Source organism: Poecilia formosa, unplaced genomic scaffold (genome assembly GCF_000485575.1).
Source record: "Poecilia formosa unplaced genomic scaffold, Poecilia_formosa-5.1.2 Scaffold146, whole genome shotgun sequence".
In the NCBI taxonomy this organism is placed as follows: domain Eukaryota; kingdom Metazoa; phylum Chordata; class Actinopteri; order Cyprinodontiformes; family Poeciliidae; genus Poecilia; species Poecilia formosa.
The window spans coordinates 1,374,746-1,401,240 of record NW_006800085.1 but is presented as its reverse complement, the minus strand read 5'-3'; the positions used below and the strand labels follow the sequence as shown (position 1 = coordinate 1,401,240).

The following is a 26,495-nucleotide window of genomic DNA, read 5'->3' as shown; positions in this document are numbered from 1 at the left end:
CATCAATATGTTTAATTGAATGCAGTCTATTTTTAACTGCTTAGTGATAAAACTGAACTACTGAATGCATCTGAAATGGCTTTTTCCATCGTTTGTAAATTTTCATTTGTGGTTTGATTTTTCTCAAATGTGTGAGGTTTGGACCATTTCCATAGAAATACCAAATGTTTTCTGTTATTACTTTTATTATTATTACACTAAATACAAGGAATACTGTGATAAACATTTTAGTCCATGTTGCCAATACATGATCACAGGAAATTTTAACCTGGTCTAAACAGTTTTTGTAATTTTCATGAATTTTATTTTATTAATTTCTTATTCTCTTGATTTACATTGTAGCATCATAAATAATAAATAAAAAAATATTTTATTTTTTTCTAAGTAATCAAGACTATTTAAAGTAAAACCTTGATTGGTAAGTATTATATAAAATTTGTTTCAAGATTTTGCAACAAGAAAATTTTACAATGTCAATAAAAGGCTGCTTTTTCTCTATACATTTGTTGTTCTAATATTTTTGCTTCAGTTACCTGAGGTTAAATTAAAATTCCTCATATTTTGGTTTAATAAGTTCTGCTTATCTTCTGACTTACATACTTTTTTTGGCATAAATTAGATCATACATTGTAAACAACAAAATTTATTTTATTTAGTCACCTGACAGGGAAATCTTGTCCTCCAACTCTGCATCACATGAACGCTTTACTTTGACAGCAATATTAAGGGCTGATAATTGTCACTCTCTTATAAGGCAAGCATCTCACTTAACTTCTAAGAAAGAGTAGGACTGCTAAGCTTTTATTTTTTTCATTGCAGCCATGAAAAAAAGTAAAGGTAGTATTTGTACTAAAGAAGCGTCGTGCTTAAGAAACTCTTTAGGGACGAAAACATCAAAGAAAAAGAGAACTGTGATGTTGATTCAAAACCATTTCTTTTGCTTTTCACAAATGTGAGTTTTGTTTTAAGACAAAAGATGTGCCAGATTGAAATGAATGAAGTCAGTTTTTAAAAAAATCAAGGTTATACAATTTGGGCCCTCTAAGCAGATTTGAACACAAAACATGTAATTTAAAAGCATTATAAATCCTAAGAAAATAGAAAAACTGGAGTCAAAATGACACAGGCTAACATTTCTAGTATTTGGAAACCAATGAATAGCATGCAAAAATGCATTTATTTTATGAGGACAATATTATGTTCACATAAGAAAGAAGAAAAATCTATACATTTTTAACTGCATGCTAATGAGATCTAGACTCAGCTGTGGCGTGATGCATAAACTCACAATAACAATGAAGTTGATTATTAAATCTGTGCTTATAGGATGTGATCTCTATAAAAATATTCATACATTCCTTAATTTAGACTGATAATGTAGAAAACATCATAATTATCTTTCCCAATGTATTCATGAATCAACAGCACAAAGAACCCGAAGCCTAATTGGCTACTAGTTTGTTCTCGTCGAAGAAATTTACTACATTACGTTCAAAATAAAATAAAAAAACAAACAAACAAAAAAATATTTTAAGTTATTCCTGAAGGAGAAGGGGAGCAATTCAAATGTTTCTTTAGCAACCTTCAGAAAAAAAGATAATCACTCTGATATATTTCCAAAATGTTTCCCTTCCTCTGAGAAATAATTAAATCAGCATTAGGCATTATTGTTGATATAGCAATGACTGTTTCTCTCAGTATGTGCGCAGCTTTTATTTGTCAGCCTCGTCCGACTCTCACTACAAACAAAATATGTCAAGATTAGCGTATACTCCATAGCTCCTTATGAGATTAACAATGATGGCCTATAGATAAATAAATAAAAACTTTATATTTTCAAACATTTTTCTATTTATTTAATACTTATAAATATGTATTTGCTTCAGGCACATGTTTCAGTTGCATAATTTGACTTTTCAATCATTTTACGAGGTAAATTTGACCGGAAGTCAGCTTCTCTGCGGTAATCACGAACACACCTGCAGCAGCAAAAACTAGTTAAAAGGCTCCTCTCAGCTGTTGGTGTTTGTTCGAATGAGTCGCGGGGTCGACATGGACCTGCGCTTGGTCGTTTGCTTATTTTTTCTGCCGAATCTAAGATTTTCCTCTGGTAAGTTCAATTTCAGTCGAAAAGTAATCTTTTTCTAGCTTAACGTTCTTATTCCGACACAAGCAACTCAAAAATGCGCTTGGCATCTGCAAGGTTCTTGATGTCTGCATTGTTTTTTGTTTTTTGTTTAATTCACCGTTTAAAAATCTAAAAGACGTCGAGTTCATGATCAGTAATAAAAGGAGAAATGAGTCAAATGGGCAATGTGCCTGCGATGTCTCCGGGTTAGCCCACATTATAAGTGCTAATGAATAGATTACACAGTGACTTATTTAACATTTCTTTTCTTTTTTTTCCTATGACTGGTACATAATGAAAACCTAAAATTTATTTTCTCAAACTTGAATTGTAACACTAATTTGAAGAGTTTTTTCCCCCTCATTTGAACTTTCTAAATGCAGAAATCTGTATACTAAAAGGAATTTTTAGTACCTTTTTATATTTTCAAACTTCTTTCTATTAGAAAAATTAAAGCAACTAGTGCTTCTCTTAAAGCACTGGATGCTTTAAGATGAGCATTTAGCATATCTTAATTGTGGGCTCCACTATCCCTGTTGCTTCTGCCCCTTTTATATAATCTTTTTTTCTTCCACTCAACTTTTAATATGCTTCCCCAGTTTTGTGAACGGTGTCAAAGGCTGCCTGGCTGCACCACTGTAAAAGTTTTCCCCAGGATTGGGTCAAACATAACATTTCTGTTCAACATGTGTATATATATATATTTTCACCCCCAGATATCAACTCTGAACAAGTCACTTTTTGTGACTTTGTAACCTGCTCTTTAGAAAAACGCCCAAGTGGGAAAAACTCTTCACCTTTTTTTTTGTTTGTTTTTTGCTCAAGCAAGCAGTGTTTCAAAATGAGAAAATCGCACTGTGCTTTGTCATTAAAGTGTTAACATAATATGTACCGAGAGGCTATGATAACTTTTCTAATATGCACTCTAACCTTGTCTTTGTCTGTAGCCCAACTATTGACTTGTCCTGAGGGTCAGTGGCAGTGTGATGATGGAAACTGTATTACTGCTGCGTGGAGATGTGATGGAGAAGGAGACTGTCTGGATGGATCGGATGAAATGGATTGTAATGGTATGTCAAAAACTCTTAAGATGAATTTGTCAAAGAACAGTCGCATTTTACATGACGTGTGCTTTGACTTTTTCTCGTTCCAATTAGCCGCCACAGACTCGGATTGTCCAGCTGGCCAGTTTCCATGCATGGACTCTGTTGGCTGCGTAGACGCGTCAGCCCGCTGTGATGGCCAGAAGCAGTGTCCCACTGGTTCTGATGAGGAGAACTGTCCGGCCACAGAGGGCTGCCTGGATTCTGAGTGGATGTGTGGAAACCGCATCTGTATCCCCAAAGAACTGCACTGCAATGGACAAAACGACTGCGTGGACGACTCTGATGAAGAAGACTGTGGTGAGAGACATGGGGCTGAAATGGTTTGTGTGGATCTATACATTTTTGTAAGATTAACTTAAATGAGTTTTCATAAGAAAACTTGCTCTCTGGGAAAAAAATGTGCCAAATGGTTTTCATTGGCTATGTTTGAGAACTTTCAGATTGGAAATGAATATTAGAAATATTGTAATTCCACAAAGGGTACCAAACCTTTGGATGCAAAAAGCACCATAATTGGTAATCACCAATCAAATCTTCCGTTAGTGCTTGTTTTGAGTCTTTGTGATGAAGAGATCAGGGTTTTCTGGGGTAGATGGAGAGTGAAATATTAAACTCTTTAAGCATGTATTAAAGTGTTTTCTGACTTGCAGTGATGGAGGTTTTCAGGAGTCTTTCTTGGTTGGGTTGTACCAACAGGGTTTTTATTTTATTTTTCCAGGTAAATGTAGTGAAAATGGCCTTCGGTGTCCTGAGGGAAAGTGTCTGTCAGCTGAGCATAGGTGTGATGGACAGGTTCACTGTTCTGATGGCAGTGACGAACCCATAACCTGCGGTAAGCCTGACTACACAAACTCAAGTTCTGTAAAACGTGACCGTCTTTGCTTTGCAACCAGTGTTTGCGTTGCATCCGCTTTAGGTCGTACCTGCTCCACGTACAATGGTGGCTGCAGCCATATATGTGCAGATGAATCCTGGGGAGCTCGATGCATTTGTCCTGTTGGACACACACTCTCTCCTAATGGTGCCGTCTGTGAAGGTGAGTGGGTCGTCGTACTCTGCATGTCATGAATGACCTTTCCTTTGTGAATGTGTTGAATTAAAATGTGTCACTGGTTGGTTTATCCATAATGCTTTTGGTGTTCTATGGTCTATCCTAACCAATTTCAACCTTTTTGCATTTGAATCTCGACCCCTTTTTTATTAGATTTGGATGAATGCGCTTCATCTGTTCCTCATTGTGCACATTACTGCACAAACACCATTGGATCTTACTACTGCCACTGCAGAGAGGGGTTTAAGCTCAATGGAGACCATACATGTCAAGCTTTAGGTAAAATGTGTTCTGTTTTTTGTCTCCCCATCAAACGGTAGACATATGGACAAAATATGCTGGATTTAAATACTTTTGCAAAAAATAATAAATTGGAAGCCCAGAGAAAGCGCTAAAGTATCCTACCAAATTTCACACACTTTGTACAACTTGTGCTCTTTTTGAATCCATCAGGTAATGCTACCAAACTGTTGATGGTGCAGAGGAACAGTATAGGACTTCTGAACGTAAAATCCAAACAGTTCACAGCCATTGAGGCTCCAGTGTCGGATCCAGTGGCTTCAACATACGACATTACTAGGGGGTGGTACTACTGGGCCGACGGTAGCGGCAGCATTTACAAAACTAATGGCTGGAACACCTGGACAACATTTACTGGTGGGTGCATGCTTACTTTAAGTTGTGTGTGTGTGTGTGTTACCCACCAGGGTCATTGTTGGATTCCTGATGAGGCTGCCAAGTAAAAGGAAACAAATGTTTGTAATAAAACAGGACCACCTGGAATCAAAGGTCTAGCCTGTGATTGGCTAAATGGGTACCTGTTCTGGACCAATAAGAAGACTGAGTCAATCTACATGCAGTCAACTGATGATAAAAGCTTTACAACTCTGCTGAGCAAAAATGTCAGGCCATCAGAATTGGTGCTTCTACCCATTGAAAGGTGAGTACAACTACCTGTTTAAATGCTCAACTATTAAAATGTTCAAACTTATTTTTATATATACATTTCCTTGTTAGTCTTATGTTCTGGATCAATGAAGGTCTGGGTGACAGAGTGACTTTAGAGAAGTCCTGGATGGATGGATCAGACAGAAGCGCACTCGTGGTTCTCACTGCCCAGTTTCCTCACAGCCTCACAGCTGATGTAGCTGCTAGGAGACTCTACTGGATCAGTGACTCAAAGAAGGCAAGTTCTGGAAAGAAACAGTATAGGATGGTCATCATTTGAGGCATATTTAGGATGATTTTTGGAAATTCAACTTGATTGTAAAAGCCCATTCAAAAACCCTAAACTGGCTATTTGAATGTCCTTGTACCCTTCACCCAGATTTCCTACTTAACCAATCTTTAGGTAAATGTGACAGAAAAATTCAGAAGCAATAACACTGGTATACTATCTATAAACGGTGTTTCACTTTCAATGTCTTGCTTTGCTCATATTTTAATTCAGTATAAAGTGCAAGTTGTCTCAAAAGTCTTGAGACAACTCTCCGGCTATTGCTAGAAGATGTCTTGATATTTTTGTAGTGTTCAATACTTTTCTGGGTATTTTACTGGCTTTTGTTGCATTTCCAATTTAAGAACACTTGGAAAAAGCAATTGGGTCCAAAGTGATTCCTTTAAAAAAAAAACCAAGGCTGTTTTAAAACCTTCAGACATTTCTGTAGACCCTGGAAATGCTTGAGCAGTGGCCTAAACTACTACACTTTGTCTTATATTCTCATGATTTCCTAGACTTGGACCAAAATATCAACATTTTGAATAAGTTTCTATTAAAGACCAAAGAAATGTGCAAAAATACAGCAACTGACAACCTAAACATTTGTAAGCATTTCTTTTTCAGTCCGTAGAGACGGTGAAGGCAGATGGGACTGGCCGACACACTTTCACAGGACTCTTTAAGAAGAGACCAGCTATCAGCCTCGCTGTCTTTGAAGGCATGTTCTTCTGGGTTGATCAAAGGGGACTTTGGCAGGCTCCCCAAGACCAGTCAAATCCAAAGAAGCTCATCAGGAAAACTGACTTGGCTCTGCTGTCGATCTACCATGAACTCCAACAACCAAAAGGTAGTTTGTGAATTTAAAATTGGTCTTTCTATATGTTGATACTGATGAGGAGAAAAATGCCGACTTGTAATACTAAATTGTTTTGTAATGTACTGGAATGTCTGTCTTTTTTTCCTCAAACTGTCTTGAAAAACTTTAGGCTCTTCTCCTTGTGCCAAGACTCCTTGTCTCCTCTGTCAGCTGACTAAAAACAACCCTGCTGGATTTACCTGTGCTTGTCCATATTTTAAAGTACTGCTACCTGGTGGGACATGTGAATGTAAGTTTATTGTAACTTAGCAAAATGTACAAAATGAATCAGATTTTGAGAATGATGGAAATCTTTAGCTTTTAAAGCTTGTGCTATCACACTCATTGGGGGCTGCATTTTCAGAAGAATGTACTTTATTTTACAGATCCACGGTTTTTATATGGCACTCTAACGACAATCAGCTTGTTGGAGTTTAAAGGCAAAGAGTCCTCTGAAACGGAACTATTTTCTTCAAAAGAAGGAATTCTGTCTTTTGATGTCGACTGGAACAGAAACTGGTTGTACTGGGCAAACCGAACTGGCCACGTTCAACGCACCAAGCTAACTCTGGACAAGACTGAGTTCATTTCAATGCCTTTGCCAGGTGTTTTCTTATTTGCAATATCTCTCTTGGATTCTAGAAGCCAAATTGTAGAATAAGAAATGTATATTGCCATCATGCAATTTAACTGGAATATATTTCATTTCACTTTTAGTTTGTCTGCTGTCTGTGGAGCAGAGGAGTGGCAACCTTTTCTGGGTGTCATGTGACCAGAACATCATTGGCACCAGTGCACCCAGTAGTAATTACCCACAGCAGCTGTACCACACCACAAAGGAGATCAGCAGCTTTTACCTGGACTGGCTGAGAGGTGGAATGTTCTGGTTGGAGGAGGGTAGGGTCTTTGGCATGGGGATGACGGGAGAAAAGGCTACAGAGCTGCTGCAGATAGCAGGAGAAGTCAGAGGGAATGTCGCCTTTGACCTCAGAGCCAGCAGTCTACACTGGAACTCTAAAAGAGGAGGTTGGTACAAATTTCTTAAATGTCCTTATTTGCTTAAAGATTGTGGTATTTAGCAGGTTTTAGATTCCAAGTACAAAGTTCTCCCCTGTAGATTCTGCTTGGATTCTGAAGCAAGATGAAAAAAATTTTGCTTTTAATCACTGCAGGGACTTTTTTATGGAACATTTGTATTGCCAGCATTTAAAGAACAGTTTGTTTTTTTTTTAAAAAAGGTTGAATTTTATATCTTGGCATTTCTGTGTACAAAGAAGTTGTTTCAAGGTTAACATGATTTGGGGAATCAAACACAATGTTGGATTCTTGGGCGCAAATGGTTGTGCTGCTGTTTTTAGCTCTAGTAATTATTGGAGCATTAGATGTCCAACTGCTGAATGAATTTGTCTTGAGGCATGGAAAACTTTTTGTGGGTGTGACCTGTTATGGTTTTATGTGTGATCATCTTTTCCAGGTCTGACAACATTGAGTTTGCTGAAGGAGAAAAGCCACCACACAGGAAGAAGGTGGAACATCTCGGGCTCAGTACTGGCTGCTTTTGAGCCTTTCCTTTTGTCAGTCTCCAACAAAGTGATAACTTTGTGGGATCGGCGGGATGGGAGCAAAATTCAGTCAGTTTCTGTGAAAGGTCCAGTGTTGAGTATCGTCACTGTACTCGGAGATATTCAAACAGGTCAGGCATCGTTCTGTTCTCGAGCTTTTACTTTTTAAGTAAAAAGTAAAAAAACTTTTAAGTTTAAAAATCTTTTTTGAGGTAGTTTTGAAATTTGAATTTCCAGGAATGTAATGTGATTTCTGTTACAAGTTTTTATCTTGAGCAATTTATACAACAAATGCTTTCAATGTCACTTGGTCCAGATCATAATCAGTCCAATTTATTTTAGTAAAATAGTCATGGAGTCAGATTCTTGCGTTGTCTACTTGAGTCCATCCCTCTGTATCAAAACACTGGCTTTGCAGCAAACAAACGGTGACGGAAAGGAGTAACTCCATGTTTATCAAGGAAACTCTGAAAGAGAACAAAGCTAAAAAAATAGTGGCCATCTACAGACTCTGCAGAGGGTTGTTTTGCTGGAATGAGTGCACATTACTTTCTATGAACCAAAATAACAGACAATCCTATTGATTGCAGCATTGTCCAAGAAGGAAATCCAGCTAAAAAGACAGGAACACTATAGAAAAATGGCAAAAGTTGTATGGCAGTGGATGAACCAGATGAATGCTAACTTAAGCCCATTCTTAAGAAGTATTGTCGATTAACATTTTTTTTTTCTTGTAGTGCCTGACACCAAAGTCTGCAATGCGCCGTCTTGGTTGTGCCGTCAGTCGTCCATCTGCCTTCCACAAAACCTGCTGTGCGATGGCAAAAGGGACTGCCCTGAAGGAGACGATGAGGAGCTCTGTGTCAACGCCTGTCCTAAAGGTAGATCTATATTTGATAGATTTTCATAGCAAACTCGGGTTTTAATCACAGGAATGTGTCTTCACAAAGTTACTGAACATTTTGTTTACGTATTTCAGAAGATTTTATGTGCATGGATAGAAGAAACTGTATTCCCAGAATCCTTCTGTGTGATGGCCGTGCACACTGTCACGATGGCTCCGATGAAGTTGACTGTCCGACGGTTGCAGCTCCTTTATCACGGACAAACGTCTTGAAGTGTCGCAGTGGCTCAGTGCTGTGTCAAGATGGCTCAGAGTGTGTCCTGTACAGTCATGTCTGCGACGGAGAGGCAGACTGTAAGGATGGATCTGATGAATGGGGATGCGGTAAATTGAGCAAATTTTGTGAGTTTTTGTTTTTAAAACAAGTAACGGAACTTAAAGCTCTTAACAAATTGTTTCTGCTTTGTTTTAAGATGCAACTCAGGAACCCATAAGTTCTACAAAGCCAAACAAAAAGCTTCCCATTACCAAACCTCCTGCCTTCACTCTACCAGCCTGCCTCAGCCCTTCTGTCCTTTGCCCTTCCTTTAAGGCATACATTTGCATTTCTCAGAGCCAGTTGTGTGATGGCATTAAAGACTGTCCAGATGGCTTTGATGAACAGAACTGTGTGAAGAGATGCCTTTTAAGAAGTAAGCCCTGAATATTTTTGCCAATGCTTTCTTCTTTTGATCTTTAAATTTTACAGTGCACACTAAATGTGTGTTTTGTAGGTGATTTTCACTGCAAGGATCATCGGAGCTGCGTGCCAAAGAGTTCAGTCTGCGACGGCCACCCGCACTGCCTTGATGGCTCAGATGAAGCAGACTGTCCAAACGTAGCTCATAATGGGTTAAAATGTCGCTTTGGGTCCAAAAGTTGCAGAGATGGCCTGTCATGTGTTCTCATGAACCACATCTGTGATGGTGAGAGGGACTGTCAGGATGGATCAGATGAAGATGGATGTGGTAAATATTGATCTTAAACACTTATAAAACCTAAAGCTTTAATCCACCTGGGATTTTTCATGTTTGAAGTCTTTTCAGAACAAATAACTGCTTGCATCTTAAAATGTTGATGGACATTTTGATATTCATAATTGTGCCAAATAGATGGCATTAAGAGTCTAAAACCTTTCCATTCTCTAACTTGGTGATGGCAGAAAATGTTGCATGTCTGTCTTGTAAACATTCAGACTAATCAACTCTGAATACAAAGTGAGAAACCACAAAGATGTATCATTAAATTAACCAGACATTTTCTAATCAGACAAGCTGAGACAGGAATATTGACGCTTAGAATGAGCTATTTAGCTCCATGAGCAACAAATGAACTGATTCTGTCCCATAAAGTAGCCACTTTATCTTTTTTTTTCCCAGTTCATGATCTGCCATTGGTAGTTGATGGCTGAAATGGTGAATTAAATTCCTTCTCCCAACCTCTGTCTATTAAAGTTAACATGCAAAATTCAAGGTTGCGAACAGCTTTTGTTAAATTTAAAATAAAGTTTAAATTACAACATTTATTGGTTCTTTTGTATAATTTCTAGACACCCCAGGAATTGCAACAACAATCGCTCCCACCACACCTCCCTGCACCAGTCCTTCAGTTCTGTGTCCAGGTTCTTCTATATGCATCAAACCAACACAGATGTGTGACGGGCGGAGAGATTGTCCTGATGGATCTGATGAGAAATGTGTGAAAAGGTGCTCCTCTAAGTGTAAGTGATGTCTTAAGTACTTTACTGCTCCAAAATTCATATTGTTACAAAAGATATTTCATATCAAACGGATATTGAAACTCTTACAAATTTCTTTTTGTCCTCAACAGCTGATTTCCACTGCAAAGACCGTCGAAGTTGTGTCCCACTGAGCCAAGTGTGCGATGGTCGCTCTCAGTGCAACGATGGCTCAGATGAGCTCAACTGTCCAAGTGAAGCGCCCCCTGCAGCTCCAAATAAAATCCTAAAATGCCACTTTGGCTCCACACTCTGTCAGGACGGTCTGACATGTGTCCTTCTCAGCCACATTTGTGACGGAGAAAGAGACTGTCAGGATGGATCAGATGAAGACAGATGTGGTATTTGTCAAAAAAACTACTTCTCCGATGCAAATGTGAGATTTGGACTTGATTTTTGTCCCTTTTTTTTATCTAGATGATGCACAGAGTGGTGCTGTTGAAATTGAGCCACTTATTAGATCTCCTACACCCACTAAAGAAGAAACTCAGCCTCCCACCATGCCTCCATGCACCAGTCCTTCAGTTCTGTGTCCAGGTTCAACAATATGCATCAAACACACACAGATGTGTGATGGAAAGAGGGACTGCCCTGACGGGTCTGATGAAAAATGTTTCAAGAGATGTACCTCTGACGGTAAGTAGTTTTTCTTTTGTACACATCACATTTTTATGCTTTCACTTTTTGTTGCATTATAACCAGAAACTTAATTGTGAAGGAAATGGCTTCAGACTCTTTCCCACATCTTGTAACCATGAGCGGTGTTCAGCCTCTTTACTCTGATGCCAAGGGAAATTGTGCAAAAACTGCTCAGGAGACAGTTAATAAGTACATGGCCTCTTAAATCGCACTTGTGTAATTTAATCTGTAAACGTATAACTACTTGAAGGTCTGAGGTTTGTTGAACAAACTGCCTCCATGAATATACAGGACTGCAGACAATTCAGAGAAATGGTTGTGGAGAAAGTTGGAGAACAATCCCTCACTTTGAAAATCTGAGTACAGTTTAATTATCTGAAAATGAAAAGATGCAGAGATTCTAAGATGTGGTTGGAGATTTACCTAAAAATATAAGGGTGATCAAGTTGATGCCATTTCTTTTGTAGCCGACTTCCGATGCCAAGACCGTCGGCACTGCATCCCACAGAGCCAAGTCTGTGACGGGCGTTCTCAGTGCGCTGATGGCTCAGATGAGGCAAACTGCCTGAGCGAAGTGGTTCAAGAGGCTCCAAAAGAAGTGTTGAAATGTCGCTTTGGCTCTAGACTTTGCAATGACGGGACGGCGTGTGTTCTGCTGAGCCACATCTGTGATGGAGAAACGGACTGTCGGGATGGATCAGATGAAGAAGGCTGCGGTATGCATCTGGAAGTTTTAATTGGATCACAAATGTTTTCATTTATTCATTAAAAATATATCTTGTCTGATTTTTACCTTGAAGATTCAGAGCATGCTCCTGGCAATTCTATGGGACATGATCTAAGTAAATCTCCTGAGCTGACTAAAGAAGTAACACTAGCTCCCACTAAGCCTCTGTGCACCAGTCCTTCAGTTCTGTGTCCAGATTCATCTGTATGCATCCAACACACTCAAGTGTGTGATGGAAAGGAGGATTGTCCTGATGGCTCTGATGAAAAGTGCCTGGACAGATGTCCTTCTGAAAGTAAGTGGAGTTTGAAGATGTAGTTAAATTAAAACACGTTTGCTATTTAGCAGTTGACTAAGAGATAACTTGGTACATTTAAAATGTGAAATACACCATTGAACTGAAAACTAACTTGTACCCTTTTCATTTTTCTTCTGTAGGAGACTTCCTCTGTGGAGACCGCCGGCACTGCATCCCACAGAGCCAAGTGTGTGACGGTCGCTCTCATTGTAATGACGGTTCAGATGAGGTTAGCTGTCAAAGCGTAGCGCAGCCTGAATCTCCTACCAAAATCCTAAAATGTCGGTTTGGGTCCAAACTGTGTCGAGATGGGACAGCGTGCGTCTTTTTAAGTCACATTTGTGATGGAGAAACAGACTGTCAGGATGGATCAGATGAAGAAGAATGTGGTATTTACCATTAGTTAACTTGCACTTTATTATATTTTATCAATTTGATTTGGGATGAACATTAACTTTTGACTTGTAGACTTTACACGGGGCATTTCTTACTTTCTAGACAAGAGCTTGACTCTGTCTCCAACACCCACAAAAGAAGTAACTCGGATTGTGACTAAGCCTCCCTGCACCAGTCCTTCAGTTCTGTGTCCAGATTCTTCTGTATGCATCAAACCAACACAGATGTGTGATGGAACATGGGACTGTCCAGATGGATACGATGAGAAATGTGTGGAAAGCTGTCCATCTAACCGTAAGTGTTTAAGGGCTTATTCTTTGTTGCTCAACTCCTGCTGTAATACAATTGGAGGCATTGACTAAAGATGTAACATGCAAATGTAAAACTGCATCTTGTGAATTTTCTCATTGAACTCATTGCAGATTTCCACTGCAAAGACCGTCGCAGTTGCGTTCCACGGAACCAAGTGTGCGACGGTCGCTCTCAGTGCAACGATGGCTCAGATGAGGTTAACTGTCAAAGTGCAGCGCCCCTTGCTGCTCGTACTAAAGTCTTGAAATGTCGTTTTGGGTCCAAACTGTGTGACGATGGTACATCATGTGTCCTTCTGAGTCACATTTGTGATGGGGATGTGGATTGTCACGATGGTTCAGATGAAGAAGGATGTGGTATTTATCAACTAGTCGTCCTTTTTTCTTTTATTTCCTCATTTAATTTGCGATAAATATTCCAACTTTAACAATCCTTTTAAGACTTTACAGACATTTTTTTTTTCATTTTCTCTAGACAATGGGAGCTCTAATCGGTCTCAAACACCCACTAAAGAAGCAGCTCTGATTCCAACTAATCCTCCCTGCACCAGTCCATCAGTTCTGTGTCCAGGTTCTTCTATATGCATCAAACAAACACAGATGTGCGATGGAATGGGAGACTGTCCTGATGGCTTTGATGAGAAATGTGTCAGTCGGTGTCCCTCTGACGGTAAGTAGAGCCAGCCAAAATGAACTTCTGGTTATCTATAAGAAATTGTAAGAGATGCACCAAACATTAAATGCTCTTGATAGTTTTGTTCATGATGCTTGGTTAGGCTTGACCAAAATGGCAACAGGAAGCCCTGTCCACCCAGACCCATAATCTCCATGTGCAATGTGATGGTGGACTTGCCAATCACTTTTATTTGGCTCTCAGGACAGATTGGCATGAAGGGGTCTGTAACTTCAGCTTGCTATAGGTGGAGTTTTCTACACAAAGCTTGAATTTTTATGCTACTTAAGAGGAGATGCTCTCTTGCACTGGAGTTGCCCAGGGGCATTGGGCAGAGCATGCTCAGAAGCTCCTGGGAGTAGCTTGAATTTGCAGCAGGGAACATTTTAAATGTTTGTGCTCATCTGCCTAACAGCAGAGTAGTTGGCCTTCTTGCACTCAGAATAATTTTCTAATCGGGTTATCCTGCAATACTTCAGTGCCCATTTTGGGCAATGATGGGGACACCTGGAGGGGTATGACTGACCGTTGTCTTTTTCTACAGCTTTAAATTGGGGGGAAGTCACTCAACTTGGTTTTTAAATTTGTGCCATCAGATCTACAGCTTTTGTCTCTCACTGAAGATTAACCCAAAGCTCATGTCATGTAGACATTGGAAATATGGTAATTGTGGCCTGCACATCATTGGTGCTTGGTGTTGCAGGGATGAATTTGTAGACACTAGAGGTCCTGGAAGCTGTTGAGCAGAAGGAGGTGTTGGACTTGATGGTCTTTGATTAGCATAAAGGTAGCTTGTGAACAGACTGCAGAAAATTTTTTTTTTTTTTCTTCACCACAGCTGACTTCCGTTGCAATGACCGCCGAAGATGCATCCCTAAAACCCAAGTATGTGACGGGCGTTCTCAGTGCAATGATGGCTCAGATGAGGTGAACTGTCACAATGGAGAGGCTCCTCCTAAAACGCCATCAAAAGTCCCAAAATGTCGCTTTGGTTCCAAACTTTGTCGGGACAGGATGGAATGTGTCCTTTTGAGCCACGTTTGTGATGGTGAGGCAGACTGCCAGGATGGATCAGATGAAGAAGGATGTGGTGAGTTTATCTAGAGGCTGATTTCACACTCTAAAGGATAAGATTCAATGTCTTAATTGCTCATGTCACTTTAAGATGCTACAGAGACCAGTGCCCCAAGTTCTGTGGATAATGACTACATGAATGAATCTCCCAAACCAGTCAAAGGTTTTAGTCAGCCTACGACCACTCCACCATGCACCAGCCCTTCAGTTCTGTGTCCAGGCACCTCCATTTGCCTTAAGGCCTCACAAATCTGTGATCGAAGGAAAGACTGCCCTGATGGGTCTGATGAGAAATGTGTGAGAAAATGTCCAGGCAGTGAGTGGTTAAAACACAATTCTAGGGTATTCATTTACCCCTCAAAGCTTAAATGACTAGAGTTATAACCATATTAAACTGTAAATTTGAAAAAAAAACAACTTTTTCTCTCTCAAGCTGATTTCCGCTGCAAAGATCGTCGAAGCTGTGTCCCAAAAAGCCAGATCTGTGATGGCCGCTCCCAGTGCAACGACGGCTCAGACGAGTTCAACTGTCGGTCAGTAGAGTCTCGACCATCTCAGACAAACCCCCTGAAATGTCGCATGGGGTCCAGAATGTGTCGCGATGGGACAGATTGTGTCCTCTTCAGCCATGTCTGTGATGGGGAAAGGGACTGTAGGGACGGCTCGGACGAGGAAGGCTGTGGTGAGTCTGATTACCCAACATGTCGACGTTGCCAGTGTTTAATGGTAGATAAAAGTGTAAACTTTAAAGAAAACTTTCTTGTTGCTTGTTGCACAATTAACCGTTTTGGATATCTAGGCCTAGGGTATGTTAAGATTGCAGAGAACAATTTTTTAAAATGGCTATATATTCTAAGAAACTTTCAACATTAACAGCAATCACTAAGCTTTTGATACAAATTTTCTGATCCACATTTTTAGATGCTGCAGAAACAATTGATGAATCATCTCCCAACAAACAGTTCTGTAGTTTCCCTTCAGTTCTGTGTCCTGATTCATATGTGTGCATCAACCCGTCTCAGTTATGTGATGGGATCAGAGACTGCCCTGATGGATCTGATGAGAACTGTGTGAAAAAGTGTGCTGACAGAAGTGAGTTTACAGCCATTTTGTTTTTTGTCTCAACACTTTTCAACGTATGCATAAAACATTCTCTTGCTTTTGTAGCCGACTTTGTCTGCAAGGACCGTAGAAGCTGTGTGTCTAGGAGTCTGGTTTGTGATGGGCGCTCTCACTGCTATGATGGCTCAGATGAGGCCGACTGTCAGAGCGTAACTGCTCCACCGCTTGAGTCCGTTGTATTAAAATGCCGCATGGGCTCAAAGCCATGCAAAGATGGCAGGGAGTGCGTTTTATTTAGTCATGTTTGTGATGGTGAAATCGACTGCATGGACAGGTCTGATGAAGAAGGATGCCAAGAAATGTGTGATGAAGGTTGGTTATATTAACTCATTTGTAAAACAGAAATCTGTTTCTAGTTGGTCATGTTTGTTTGTGCGCTACCTTCAGGAGAGTTTCAGTGTGCCCACGGGAAGATGTGCATCCCTGAGGCTGAGGTTTGTGACGGCAAGCCACAGTGTCGGGACCACTCTGATGAGGTGGACTGCTGGCAGCGAACAAAGAGCTGTGAACACCGTTGTGCTGATGGCAAGCGGTGTATCCCAAAGAAGTTCCTCTGTGATGGAGAGCCAGACTGCCTGGATGGAACAGATGAACTGAACTGTGGCAAGTTTTCAGTTTTTTACACAACTGATGATGACGATGTCAATTAGTAGGTTAAAAGTAACATTTGCAGCAAGAGTAAGGCTTGCTCGCACAGCATGCAAAATCCCACCATTTAATTTTTGGACTTTCTATTTCAGATTCTGCGCCAACAGACTTCCCTGTTGTTGCTTCAACATCAGCTTGCATCACTCCTTCAGTTCTGTGCCCAGGCTCATCACGGTGCATCGCTCAACACCAATTGTGCGATGGACAAAGGGATTGCCCAGATGGCTTTGATGAAATGGAATGCATAGTTCAATGTGAAAACCCAGGCAAGCCCACATCATTTAAACCATGTCCTGATGGCATTTCTGAGTTCTGTAACCAGCTTTTGGAATGTAGAAATGTTTGGATTGGTTTTCATAAAGATTGACCATTTCTTCTTGTCTGAACATTAGCGGACTTCCTGTGCAAGGACCAGAGGAAGTGTATCCCAAAGACTCAACTGTGTGACGGCCGTTCCAATTGTCTAGATGGCTCAGATGAGAAGCGGTGCCAATCAGAACTTGCATCTGCATGTAAGGGGAAAAATACTAGAATATGTAATGGTACACATGTTCATAAAATGGAAAATCAAATATAAATGCATTTCCCAGCAGTGAGTGTCAAACTAACTTGAGTTTATTCAATGCCTTTGGACAGAAATGGCTTTTTCTGGCATTCTGAATAAAAAAAATCCTAAGGTCTACAATTACACCTTTAAATTTGATTAAAAATGATCAATTAAGGCAAAGTCATGTTGCAGCAATAAAAATTGGTTTTGCATAATTTAAATGGGAATGCTAATAGGACACCTAGTACTGTATCTAAATTGAAATGCCTACTGACCTAAACCAGCCTCATCACAAGCTAATGTGCTTTTTTAAATTATCCTCATCAATTGCAACTTTCTAACCATTTTTTTCTTCCTGCATTACTAAGCACCACATTAGCAAACGTTTAATTTTGCATTTGTAAGGTCCATCATTTTCCCCATTAAATCCCCCAAAAAAGTAAATTTGGAGAATTGCAATCAGTTCATCTAATGTAACTGAGCTTCTCTCTTTTTAAAGCTTCTCTTAATGCGCCAAGAACAAGGCACGGGCCTCTAAAGTGCCGCACGGGTTTCAAGCTGTGTAAAAATGGCCTGGAGTGCATCATGTACAGCCATGTCTGTGATGGAGAGCGTGACTGCCAGGATGGGTCTGATGAGGAGGGATGTGAGAAGCAATGCAAGCCAGGTTTGTGTTATGCAATGGAAGAAAATGCTGAGTGTGTATGAAAGAGGACCAACATGGATGTTGAAAATGTATATCCCCTCCCATCAGGACAGTTCCAGTGTTCTCATGGAAGAAAATGCATCCAACAAGGGCAGGTGTGTGATGGGCAGAACGACTGTCAGGACCGTTCGGATGAAATGGACTGCTCCAAACAAATTGAAAACTGCCATCACCTCTGTGACAATAAGACTCGCTGCGTTCCAAAGACCTTTCTTTGTGATGGAGAAAAAGACTGTGCTGATGGCTCAGATGAAGATGAATGTGGTGGGTGAATTTTAGCTGTGATCTTTAGACACTTGACACACAAGTTTTCCAGAATCCATTATTTGAGTTCATCTTGTCGCAGGTTCGGTCATCTGTGCTCCGAATCAGCATCGTTGCGAGAGCGGGCAGTGCATTTCTGAGGCGTTTAAATGTGACGGTTATCCTGACTGCCACGACCACTCGGATGAGGCGGGCTGTCCAAGAGCCCCTCGTTGCCTGGCACACCTCCGATGCCCACACAGCCATGAATGCCTGCAGGAAGAGTGGCTTTGTGATGGAGAAGAGGACTGTAAAGATGGCTCGGATGAGAAGGTGAGAACATTGATGGTCTTTATTTCTTGTGGAGAGAGTCTAATATTAATCCTCTATTCAGAGCTGCAACAACCCTCCAACAAAGTGCAGGAAGTACCAATTTCAGTGCAGAGATGGTGGTTTGTGTATTCCTCAATCCTGGAGGTGTGATGGAAAAGAAGACTGCGACAATGGAGTGGATGAGGATAAATGTGAGTAACTGTAGTTACAAAAACACAGGTTCCACAGTTATGAAACAAAGGTGAACATAAAATGGAAATGCCTTATGATTCAGTAACTTGTAGAACCACCTTTAGCAGCAATGTCTGTTCTTTGACAGAGTAATTCTTTCCTTCTACAAAATTGCTTCAGTTCATTGTTTGTACAAGCATTTTGGTTGAGGTCTTGAATTTAATTGGGAACACTGTTGTGCAACGGAGATTGACAGCTGCAGAATAAGCTAGTCTTGCAGGAAGTTTCAAATTTCACCTCATGCAATAAGCTGTTTTTGTTCTGATCACTGTTCCTCTTGGAATTTAGGTATCTAATGTCTTGGATGACTGAGAATATACATCTAGTTTTAAGTAAATCACAAACCCTCCATCTCTGTGCTTGATGGTTTGAGATGCATAACTCTGCTTAAGATGTTCAGCCATATGCTGTTGGGAATTCTACCCATCAAAAAACATTGTTCAAGAAATCGTGTGGTTCATTCAGATGCAGTTTTGTGTAAAAGTTCTACCATCATTTATAGTAAGGAGGCTTTTTTCCTCATCTCCCAAACAAAATACCTGTTCAGTTGTCAGACTGTCTTGTCATGAATTTTAACATGCACGCATAATCTAAAATTAACTTTTGTTTTTTTAAACTCCCTTGAATATTGTGCAAGGTGAACATTTATCAAAACATTTGAGACCAGTTACTCTGCAAAGAGTTTTACAGAAGCCATTTGAAAATTGCTTTCACTTCCGTCTTTGACAGTAATGCATAACTGCCTTGGGTGTGTAAAATCTGTAAAACTACTTTACAGGCATCCAAAGGAAATGCCCCTACCATCTTTACCAATGTGGCAGCAAAGAATGTCTGGAACCCAGTCTGGTGTGTAACGGCATCGCCAACTGTGTTGATGGCTCAGATGAAGGTGTGGGATGTGCTCAACGCAACTGCTCAAGTCCTTCAGCTCCTACCTGCGACCACAGATGTGTCAGCACCCCTAAAGGACCGGTTAGTGAAGAATGGCTGGTGTTGAATTTCAGTCCAGAACATTTGAATCTTTTTAAAGTGGCACAAACAGCAGGATTAATGCACATATTTGGTTTTATTTTCCCTACATTAGAGGTGTTACTGCGGTGCCGGTTTCAGGCTGCAGTCCAGCTCCAAGTCCTGTATGGACGTTGATGAGTGCACTTCAACACCAGCTACTTCATGCAAGCACCTTTGCCAGAACACTCGGGGATCCTACAGCTGTCTCTGCCACCCTGGCTTCTACCTTGAGCCAGATAACAAAAGCTGCAAGACAAAAGGTGCTGTTGAATCAAATCTCTGCATTAAATTAGTGGTTTTGTGCAGCATGTATGTTAATTAAAAACTTGTCTGAATATGTCCATGGCTTCTAGCATTAAATCAAAATTACAAAATTTTGTCTTTATGTACCTAAATCCAAGCATTTAGGTTTGCAGTAATTCAGTCTAATTGAAAAATGGCTGTTTTTAGACAACTGTCAATGTTTTTTGCAAAGTTCAAATTTCATGACACAATTACAGTTTGCCATTTAGATTAAACAGTTTCATTTATGTACAGATTTTTCTACTTGGGAGGGGGGGAGGAGTGCAAAACTAGTCCTGTAAAACTATCAAATTATTATTTTACCCTGTTTAATTAAAATCATGTTTTAAATTTGTAGATGAGCCTCTGCTTTTGGCTTCGGTGCAGTCCGAACTGCTAATTCTTGGAGTCCATAGCGGTACATTGCAGCTTCTCTCCTCTGCTGACCGGCCTGTTTTTGCTCTGGATTTTCACTGGGCTGAGCAGAGAGTCTACTGGCTGAGCCCTGACCACCAAAGCATCCGCTGGGCTGACGTGGAAACTAAAACCAAAGGGACGCTGACCAAAGGTAAATCTGTTATTTTCCTGTAGTCCCACAATTATTTCAAGGTTTCACAAATTAACTTTTTTTTTTCTTTTTTTAATAAAGGTGTGACATCTGACTCAATCGCAGTGGACTGGGTTGGTAAGAACCTGTACTGGGTGGACAGACTGGCTGGACAGATTCTGGCTATAAAGCTAAGCAGTTCAATCGTGAAATCTCAGGACTATACTGTAGTTCTTGGAGAAAACCTGGAGCAGACAAGCTCACTGGTCCTGATATCAGACAAGGGGTATGACTTATTTATTAATTTGTCAGGTTTAAAATTTGTGGAAATATTTGAGCATTTTTGTGTCATTGCTCTTAGATTGATGTTGTGGTCTGAGATTGGCAGCGTCCCTCAGATCGAGCGGTCTGGGATGGATGGCTCACAGAGGAAAGTACTGGTGAGCCAGGACTTGAGCTGGCCAGTCAGTCTGGCCTATGACTTCCTGGATGACAAGGTCTACTGGGCTGATGAGAAGCTGCACTGCATAGGCTCAGCCTCGCTGGACGGAAATGACATAAAGGTGGGTGAAAACTGGTAAAGGAAATGGCTAGTCTATTTGGTTGAAGATCTATTACGCCTCAAATGGTGTGCTCCACATCACTGTTTTGGTGTTTAGGGTGATGTGGAGTTTTGGTTTTCCACCACACTGAATATTTTCCTAAAAGTTCATTTTCACTCATTTGATCAAAGTAGAGGACTCTCTTCCTCAGGTTTGCAGTCCCTACCCCTCCCATGAAGTAGCAAAATCCAATAAAATGTGATTTTCTTTCAATAATTGACTTCATTAGCAGTTTCTACCAGATTTTTTTGAGTTTTTACTTTCATTTTCCATGAATCACACAAAATCCCATTGGCTTTCTTCTGCCAGATCCTCCAGTTGACGGAAACTCCAAGCCCTTTTTCTGTGGCAGTTTTCAGCGACCGCATGTTCTGGTCCGACACAAAGAGAAGAACTGTTCGTTCAGCTGACAAGAAAACTGGCAAGGATCAAATGGTTCTTCTGAAGAGACCTGGGCAGCCATTTGGATTAAAAGTTGGTCTTTCTGATTTCATTTGTACGTGGGAAAAGTTGTATTGCGAGTTCTGTAACTAATGTCACCATTTTAACTTTGTCTTCAGCTGATGCATGCCCTCTCCCAACCAGCTGTATCAAGCCCTTGTGATCATCTTCGATGCTCCCATCTCTGTCTTTTGGCTCCAGCACCAGGAAAATCTAGAGCTGGAGCTCCGGCAGTAAATGCTGCAGTTTGTCGATGTCCAAAGGGTCTGCTTCTTTCTAAGGACAGAATGACCTGCGTCCTTCCCAAAGAGTCATCTTTCATCCTGCTTTTGTCCCGCAACAAAATAGCTCAGGTAGTAGAAGTACTGCAAAGTAGTGGTGTGTTTGCTTATACATTTTTTTGTGTGTAAAATTTACTCAAAATATATACTTTTTTTATTTATTTTTTTTTAGATTTACTTGCGCTCTATGCGCCGTTTCGGAATCGCACTGAAGAAAATGCCAAATGGCAGAGACTTCAATCTCCCAGGAGTACCTGAGGCTATGAGTCTGGACATCAACTTCGTGGAGCTCTCTGTGTTTGTTACTTATTTAAGACACGGCTCTGTGGATGTGCTAAAACTCTCAAACTCCAGATCAAAACCAGAGCTTGTGCTTGCTGGACAAATCGTAAAGTTACAGGTATGAATAAAATTCCTGAGAAAAATCTTAACCATTCAGCTGCAGTAAGTAACTTATAAGTGCTTTTTTTACACATTTGTTAAAACTCACTGTTCTGACCGTAAAATGAAATGGCTAGTCTTGTTCTCTGAGCTACAGCGCTTCACCCCCAGTGTAGCCTGCCATGATTATGCAGGCTAGTAAGTGTGGCTGCAGATGATGGTGGATAAACAGTTCTCCTGTAACATTAAGTTCTTTCTCTACCATTAGCATGGCTGCAGTAAACTGGAAATCTAGGGTTTGTATGAACACTGCAGGGGAAGGTGTGAGCGACATGTACACAAGCATAATTGCATATAGACCATCATTCAGACACTAATTGGTATTTTCTGAACACCAAGCATTTCTACAGTTGGCAGTAGGACCACTGGAAGGAAGCGGAGGAGCTTTTTTTTTTTTTTTTTTTGTTCCCCCAGATTCATGTCCTGACGGATTACAAGATTTTTAACACATCTGAACGCAATTTTATAAAAGTTGACTAGTGCAGCTTTAAAAAATGCAGTCTGTGGTTTGTTTAAAATTCAAACTTTTTTTTGTCTTCCATCCTAGAAGGATGATTCAGTAACTGCTCTGGCAGTGGACTGGGTGACCTCCAATCTGTACTGGAGCAGCATGAAGAGGCCGGACATACATGTGACGTCGCGTCATGAGAACCACACCACCTCTCTGCTGCAAGGACCTCTCATTGTAAATTTTCATGGCCCTTGGCTGAACATTTACAATCAGCCAACTTCAGATTTTCATTCAGGGCAAGCTGAGGCTGTAATTGAGATTTTAATTCATTTTTGTTCAGGGAGTTGCATCAATTGCCCTCCATCCTTCCTCGGGTAGGCTCTGCTATTTTGCCATAGTAATGATGGGTTCAAGGAGCCAGACGGAGATCCACTGTGCATGGATGGACGGCCGTAATAAAGTAGTGCTGTGGAAGCGGTTAAGCGTTCCTGTCTCCATGGTTTTCACTAATGATGGAACCAGAATCTATTGGGCTGACACTGGTGAGATGTTTGAATTATTCAATGCTTCCATTGCCTTCGTTCCTGCATTATCTAAGTGTTTTGTTTTCCTCAGGTGAAGGATTAATAGAATCTATTGGAGTGGATGGATCGGCGTATAAGGAGTACAAAACGGGACCCAATCTGCTTGTGTCTTTCACATTTATTGAGAACTTTTTCTTTTGGGTCACTCAAGACAAAGGTAAGAAACAAACATGATCTGTTAGAGATGCTGGAGATGCAGTTTCTAATTGGAGCAAGTTTGATCCTTGAAGTTGACCTGCATTTTTCCACCTCTTCCAGCAGATGGCATCGCAAACAAATTTCATTTTTATCCAATTTCCTTTTCCCCCTAAAACCTTTTTTTTTTTTTTTTTTTTTTTAGAATTTTTTTTTTTTTTTTTTTTTTTTTTGTTGTATTGCAGTTCTTTCAGACATTTTAAATGCTGCTTTTATCCTATGCAGACATCAGCAAATTGTGGTTCAGTGATGGACTCCAACCAAAGCAGCTGTGGTTCGAAACAAAGACAAAAGTATCTGAAATCAGGTCCTACAACAATGAAACCCAGTCTGGTAAGTGTAACACAGTTTAGTTTGCATCAGAAAATCCCTCTTGAAAAGCAAATCCAAAATGGAGGTCTAAACTGCCATGCAAATGCTTTAGATTAGGGAAAAACCCAAATTTCCATAAGTATTGCATCCAACTCCATCAGTCACCTTGCATTTTATAAATCAGTATAATTTTTGGGGGTTGTGGTCACACAATGCTTGGAAACACCTATTTATCCTAAAGGCTATTCATCTGAGAATGACCGGACGAATACTGAATACAGTATTAATCTTTTGAAGTTTTTTCTATGCTAATGTACTTTAACTGTCAAACTCTGAAATAAATGGTTGATTTAATGAATATGTGGTGGTCAATTATATTCACACCATAGAGGCCAATAATGCATCAACCAGCTTTTAGTGCCTTCTGTATATTTCAAATGGCTCTTTGTGACTTGTATTAAAAGCTAGTGGAGATATAATGTCGTAAAACATGAGTTTGGTGCAACAAGTGGAGTTGGTTTTCCTAATAATCTGGTACCCTGATTAAGAATCTGCATTTTTTTTTTTTTGCAGTTTGTCAAATTATTTCATATTAAACATCCTCTTCAGCTTTTTGTAATGCTAACAAGCAAGCTAGCTGGTCCTGCTGCTAAATTAAAGCTGAAAGCATAGCAGTCTGTCACAATGCAGGAATTGTACCTGCTGCATGCTCATGTTTTCACACAACTTTCTGAATAGAAGGAACTGAGGACAGTGTTACTGGACACTGCAACTAGGATAAAGACTGACTTGGCTTCAGTTCAAGCTGAATGAGTGATGTGATGCCTGCAGGGGCCTGGTGAACTCAGAGCTTGGCTGGTTATCTGCAGCAGTGTTCACTCCTTCTGTTGTTGGTGCGTGCAAGCAGGTCTTGGTGGTAGTTTGTAGAAACTAGAGTTCAAGATATGACAGATTTCAAGATGGCTATTAACTTTTTTTAAAGATTTAAAAATTTCCAGAGTTTTTGTGAAAACTGTTCAAAACTTAAGTCCTACAAATCCAGAAGTTTGAGAACTTCTGGATTCTCAAACTTCTGTTGTATAAAGTAAGCAATGGCTCCTTAGACCCTATAAACACTGTTCAGATTCCTGATAATTGAAGACAAAGTTAATTAAAATTTTTGTATCAGATCTTGATTTAGTGAGTTTGTGCTATTGAAAAGCTACAATTCTGTTTATCCATTTCGTTTAGGAAGCAACCATTGCTCAAACGGCAACGGTGGATGTGTCCACCTCTGCCTGCCCTATCCAGGAGGACGGACTTGTAAGTGTGCATGGGGCTTTTACAGTGCCAATGACACTTCCTGTGTCCCACTTCCTTCCTGCCCCTCTGGAGAGGAATCCTGTCTAGATGGCAGCAAGTGTATCGGGAGCGAGAGGTTCTGTGACGGGAGTGCAGATTGTCCAGACCAGTCGGATGAACAGGACTGTGAGTTTAAATTTACTACGAGGAATAAAACATTTGTTCCATTAGTAAACAGTTTACTAGGAACATCAAGATTATAAGATATTTATGTTGGGCTAATTTAGAAAAAGTTCTCTAATTCTGTTGTGTGGCTTTAGTAATTAACTCTTGAGAAGCAATTCAAATATTGCACTGCAATGATTTTTAAATGGGACATTGATGCAACTGCAAATACATGGCCAATTGCCTACTAGTTGCTATTGGTCTTAAATGTCTGTGTTAGGCTGTTAACTTTTAAACACTCTAAATCTGCCTTTAGGTCCAGGATCTGCCTCGTTTGGGACCACAGTTGGTGGTGACCAGTCTCCACAGTCTTTCCCTCACCAACCTGACACTCAGAATAACACCATTGTGCCTGATGAAGACTTGGCGTCATGTGATCTCCAGCACTGCAATGGCCACGGCAACTGCGTCACAGAGGACAAAGTCACTCGCTGCCACTGCCTACAAGGTTACGAGGGAGAATTCTGCCAGAATCAACAAAGACAAAGTCACCCAGTGATCATCCTGGTGTCCATTTGTCTGGTCTCTGCAGTGTTAGTGGGTGCACTCATCTTCACTAAAAGGTAGCCTGAGTGTCATGTCTTTGGCAGGATCTTTGCTGCTTGTAGCAAAACTAGGCAGCATTTAATTTCCAGCAGCTCGTTACTAACCACGTTTTATGTGGTGTCTTCACTTTGCTGCTTTGATATTACAAATTCTCTTGCACACAGTTAAAATTCTGAGTGTTAAACGCTTTAAAGTACACTCTGCCTTCCAAATCAAAAGTAAATTGTGACAACTTGCTTTGTTTAAACAGAAGATGGGAATACATGAGAAGTAGATCTGCCGATAAAGAGAACCTAATAACGAATATGGTTATTCCAGGTGAACAAGATTCTGATTCTGAGGTAAAAACCAATTTATCTTTAAGAGTATAGCATATGCTGTCTTACACTTTTCTCTTAAGATTTGCAACTTGTTGGACTTGCAAATATCCTAATGGCTCCAACCTTTCTTTTGCAGGAGCTGGAATCCCCTGTAGATGCAAAGAACCCACTGCCAATTAAATGAACAAATTGCAGATGAAATGAACTACACTTTTACTGTATAATAAAAACATGAACTGAAATGATTTTTGTTGTGATTTAGAGAAAGCTCTACCATAAATAACTGTGCCCATATACACCAACTGCATATTTCGAGAAATGGGCAAAGACGTTTTAACTGATCAATTTCAATGATTTAGCACTAAGATTTTCAAAACAAGAATATGCTAGAACTGAAGTTTTCCTATTCAACCCTTGCTAATCGCCTGTGATTTGGAGGCTTGTTTCCTCTTACAACCAGTTTAGCCTGCATGTTTAGTAACACT

The 26,495-nt window shown here is 40.2% G+C and overlaps 1 protein-coding gene across 4 annotated transcripts; it reads left to right on the top strand.

Annotated features, from left to right (window-relative positions):
- The first annotated feature begins 2,001 nt into the window (after positions 1 to 2,001).
- Positions 2,002 to 26,252, top strand: LOC103145744 (low-density lipoprotein receptor-related protein 2). 4 transcript variants are annotated; one of them, XM_016677062.1, is made up of 55 exons: positions 2,002 to 2,110; positions 3,076 to 3,198; positions 3,286 to 3,531; positions 3,953 to 4,066; positions 4,151 to 4,270; positions 4,439 to 4,564; positions 4,739 to 4,942; positions 5,057 to 5,225; positions 5,303 to 5,471; positions 6,129 to 6,351; positions 6,491 to 6,610; positions 6,747 to 6,965; positions 7,078 to 7,386; positions 7,835 to 8,053; positions 8,660 to 8,803; positions 8,902 to 9,150; positions 9,240 to 9,458; positions 9,540 to 9,773; positions 10,355 to 10,525; positions 10,636 to 10,884; positions 10,961 to 11,179; positions 11,650 to 11,898; positions 11,983 to 12,204; positions 12,348 to 12,596; positions 12,706 to 12,897; positions 13,026 to 13,271; positions 13,390 to 13,584; positions 14,426 to 14,677; positions 14,762 to 14,977; positions 15,095 to 15,343; positions 15,583 to 15,753; positions 15,829 to 16,095; positions 16,171 to 16,386; positions 16,524 to 16,697; positions 16,824 to 16,943; positions 17,478 to 17,645; positions 17,733 to 17,948; positions 18,031 to 18,260; positions 18,322 to 18,451; positions 19,270 to 19,463; positions 19,576 to 19,762; positions 20,143 to 20,352; positions 20,434 to 20,617; positions 20,693 to 20,894; positions 21,243 to 21,407; positions 21,494 to 21,727; positions 21,828 to 22,055; positions 22,644 to 22,781; positions 22,888 to 23,089; positions 23,163 to 23,288; positions 23,552 to 23,659; positions 24,869 to 25,105; positions 25,401 to 25,707; positions 25,941 to 26,031; positions 26,147 to 26,252. In XM_016677062.1, exons 1-55 carry the CDS (start codon positions 2,035 to 2,037, stop codon positions 26,192 to 26,194), a joined length of 10,545 nt encoding a protein of 3,514 aa, XP_016532548.1. In that variant the 5' UTR covers positions 2,002 to 2,034; the 3' UTR covers positions 26,195 to 26,252. The 4 variants fall into 4 exon arrangements, with proteins under 4 accessions (XP_016532548.1, XP_007563374.1, XP_016532549.1 ...); XM_007563312.2 differs by having other exon boundaries at positions 14,753 to 14,977; XM_016677063.1 differs by lacking the exons at positions 13,390 to 13,584; positions 14,426 to 14,677.
- Positions 26,253 to 26,495: the final 243 nt, after the last annotated feature.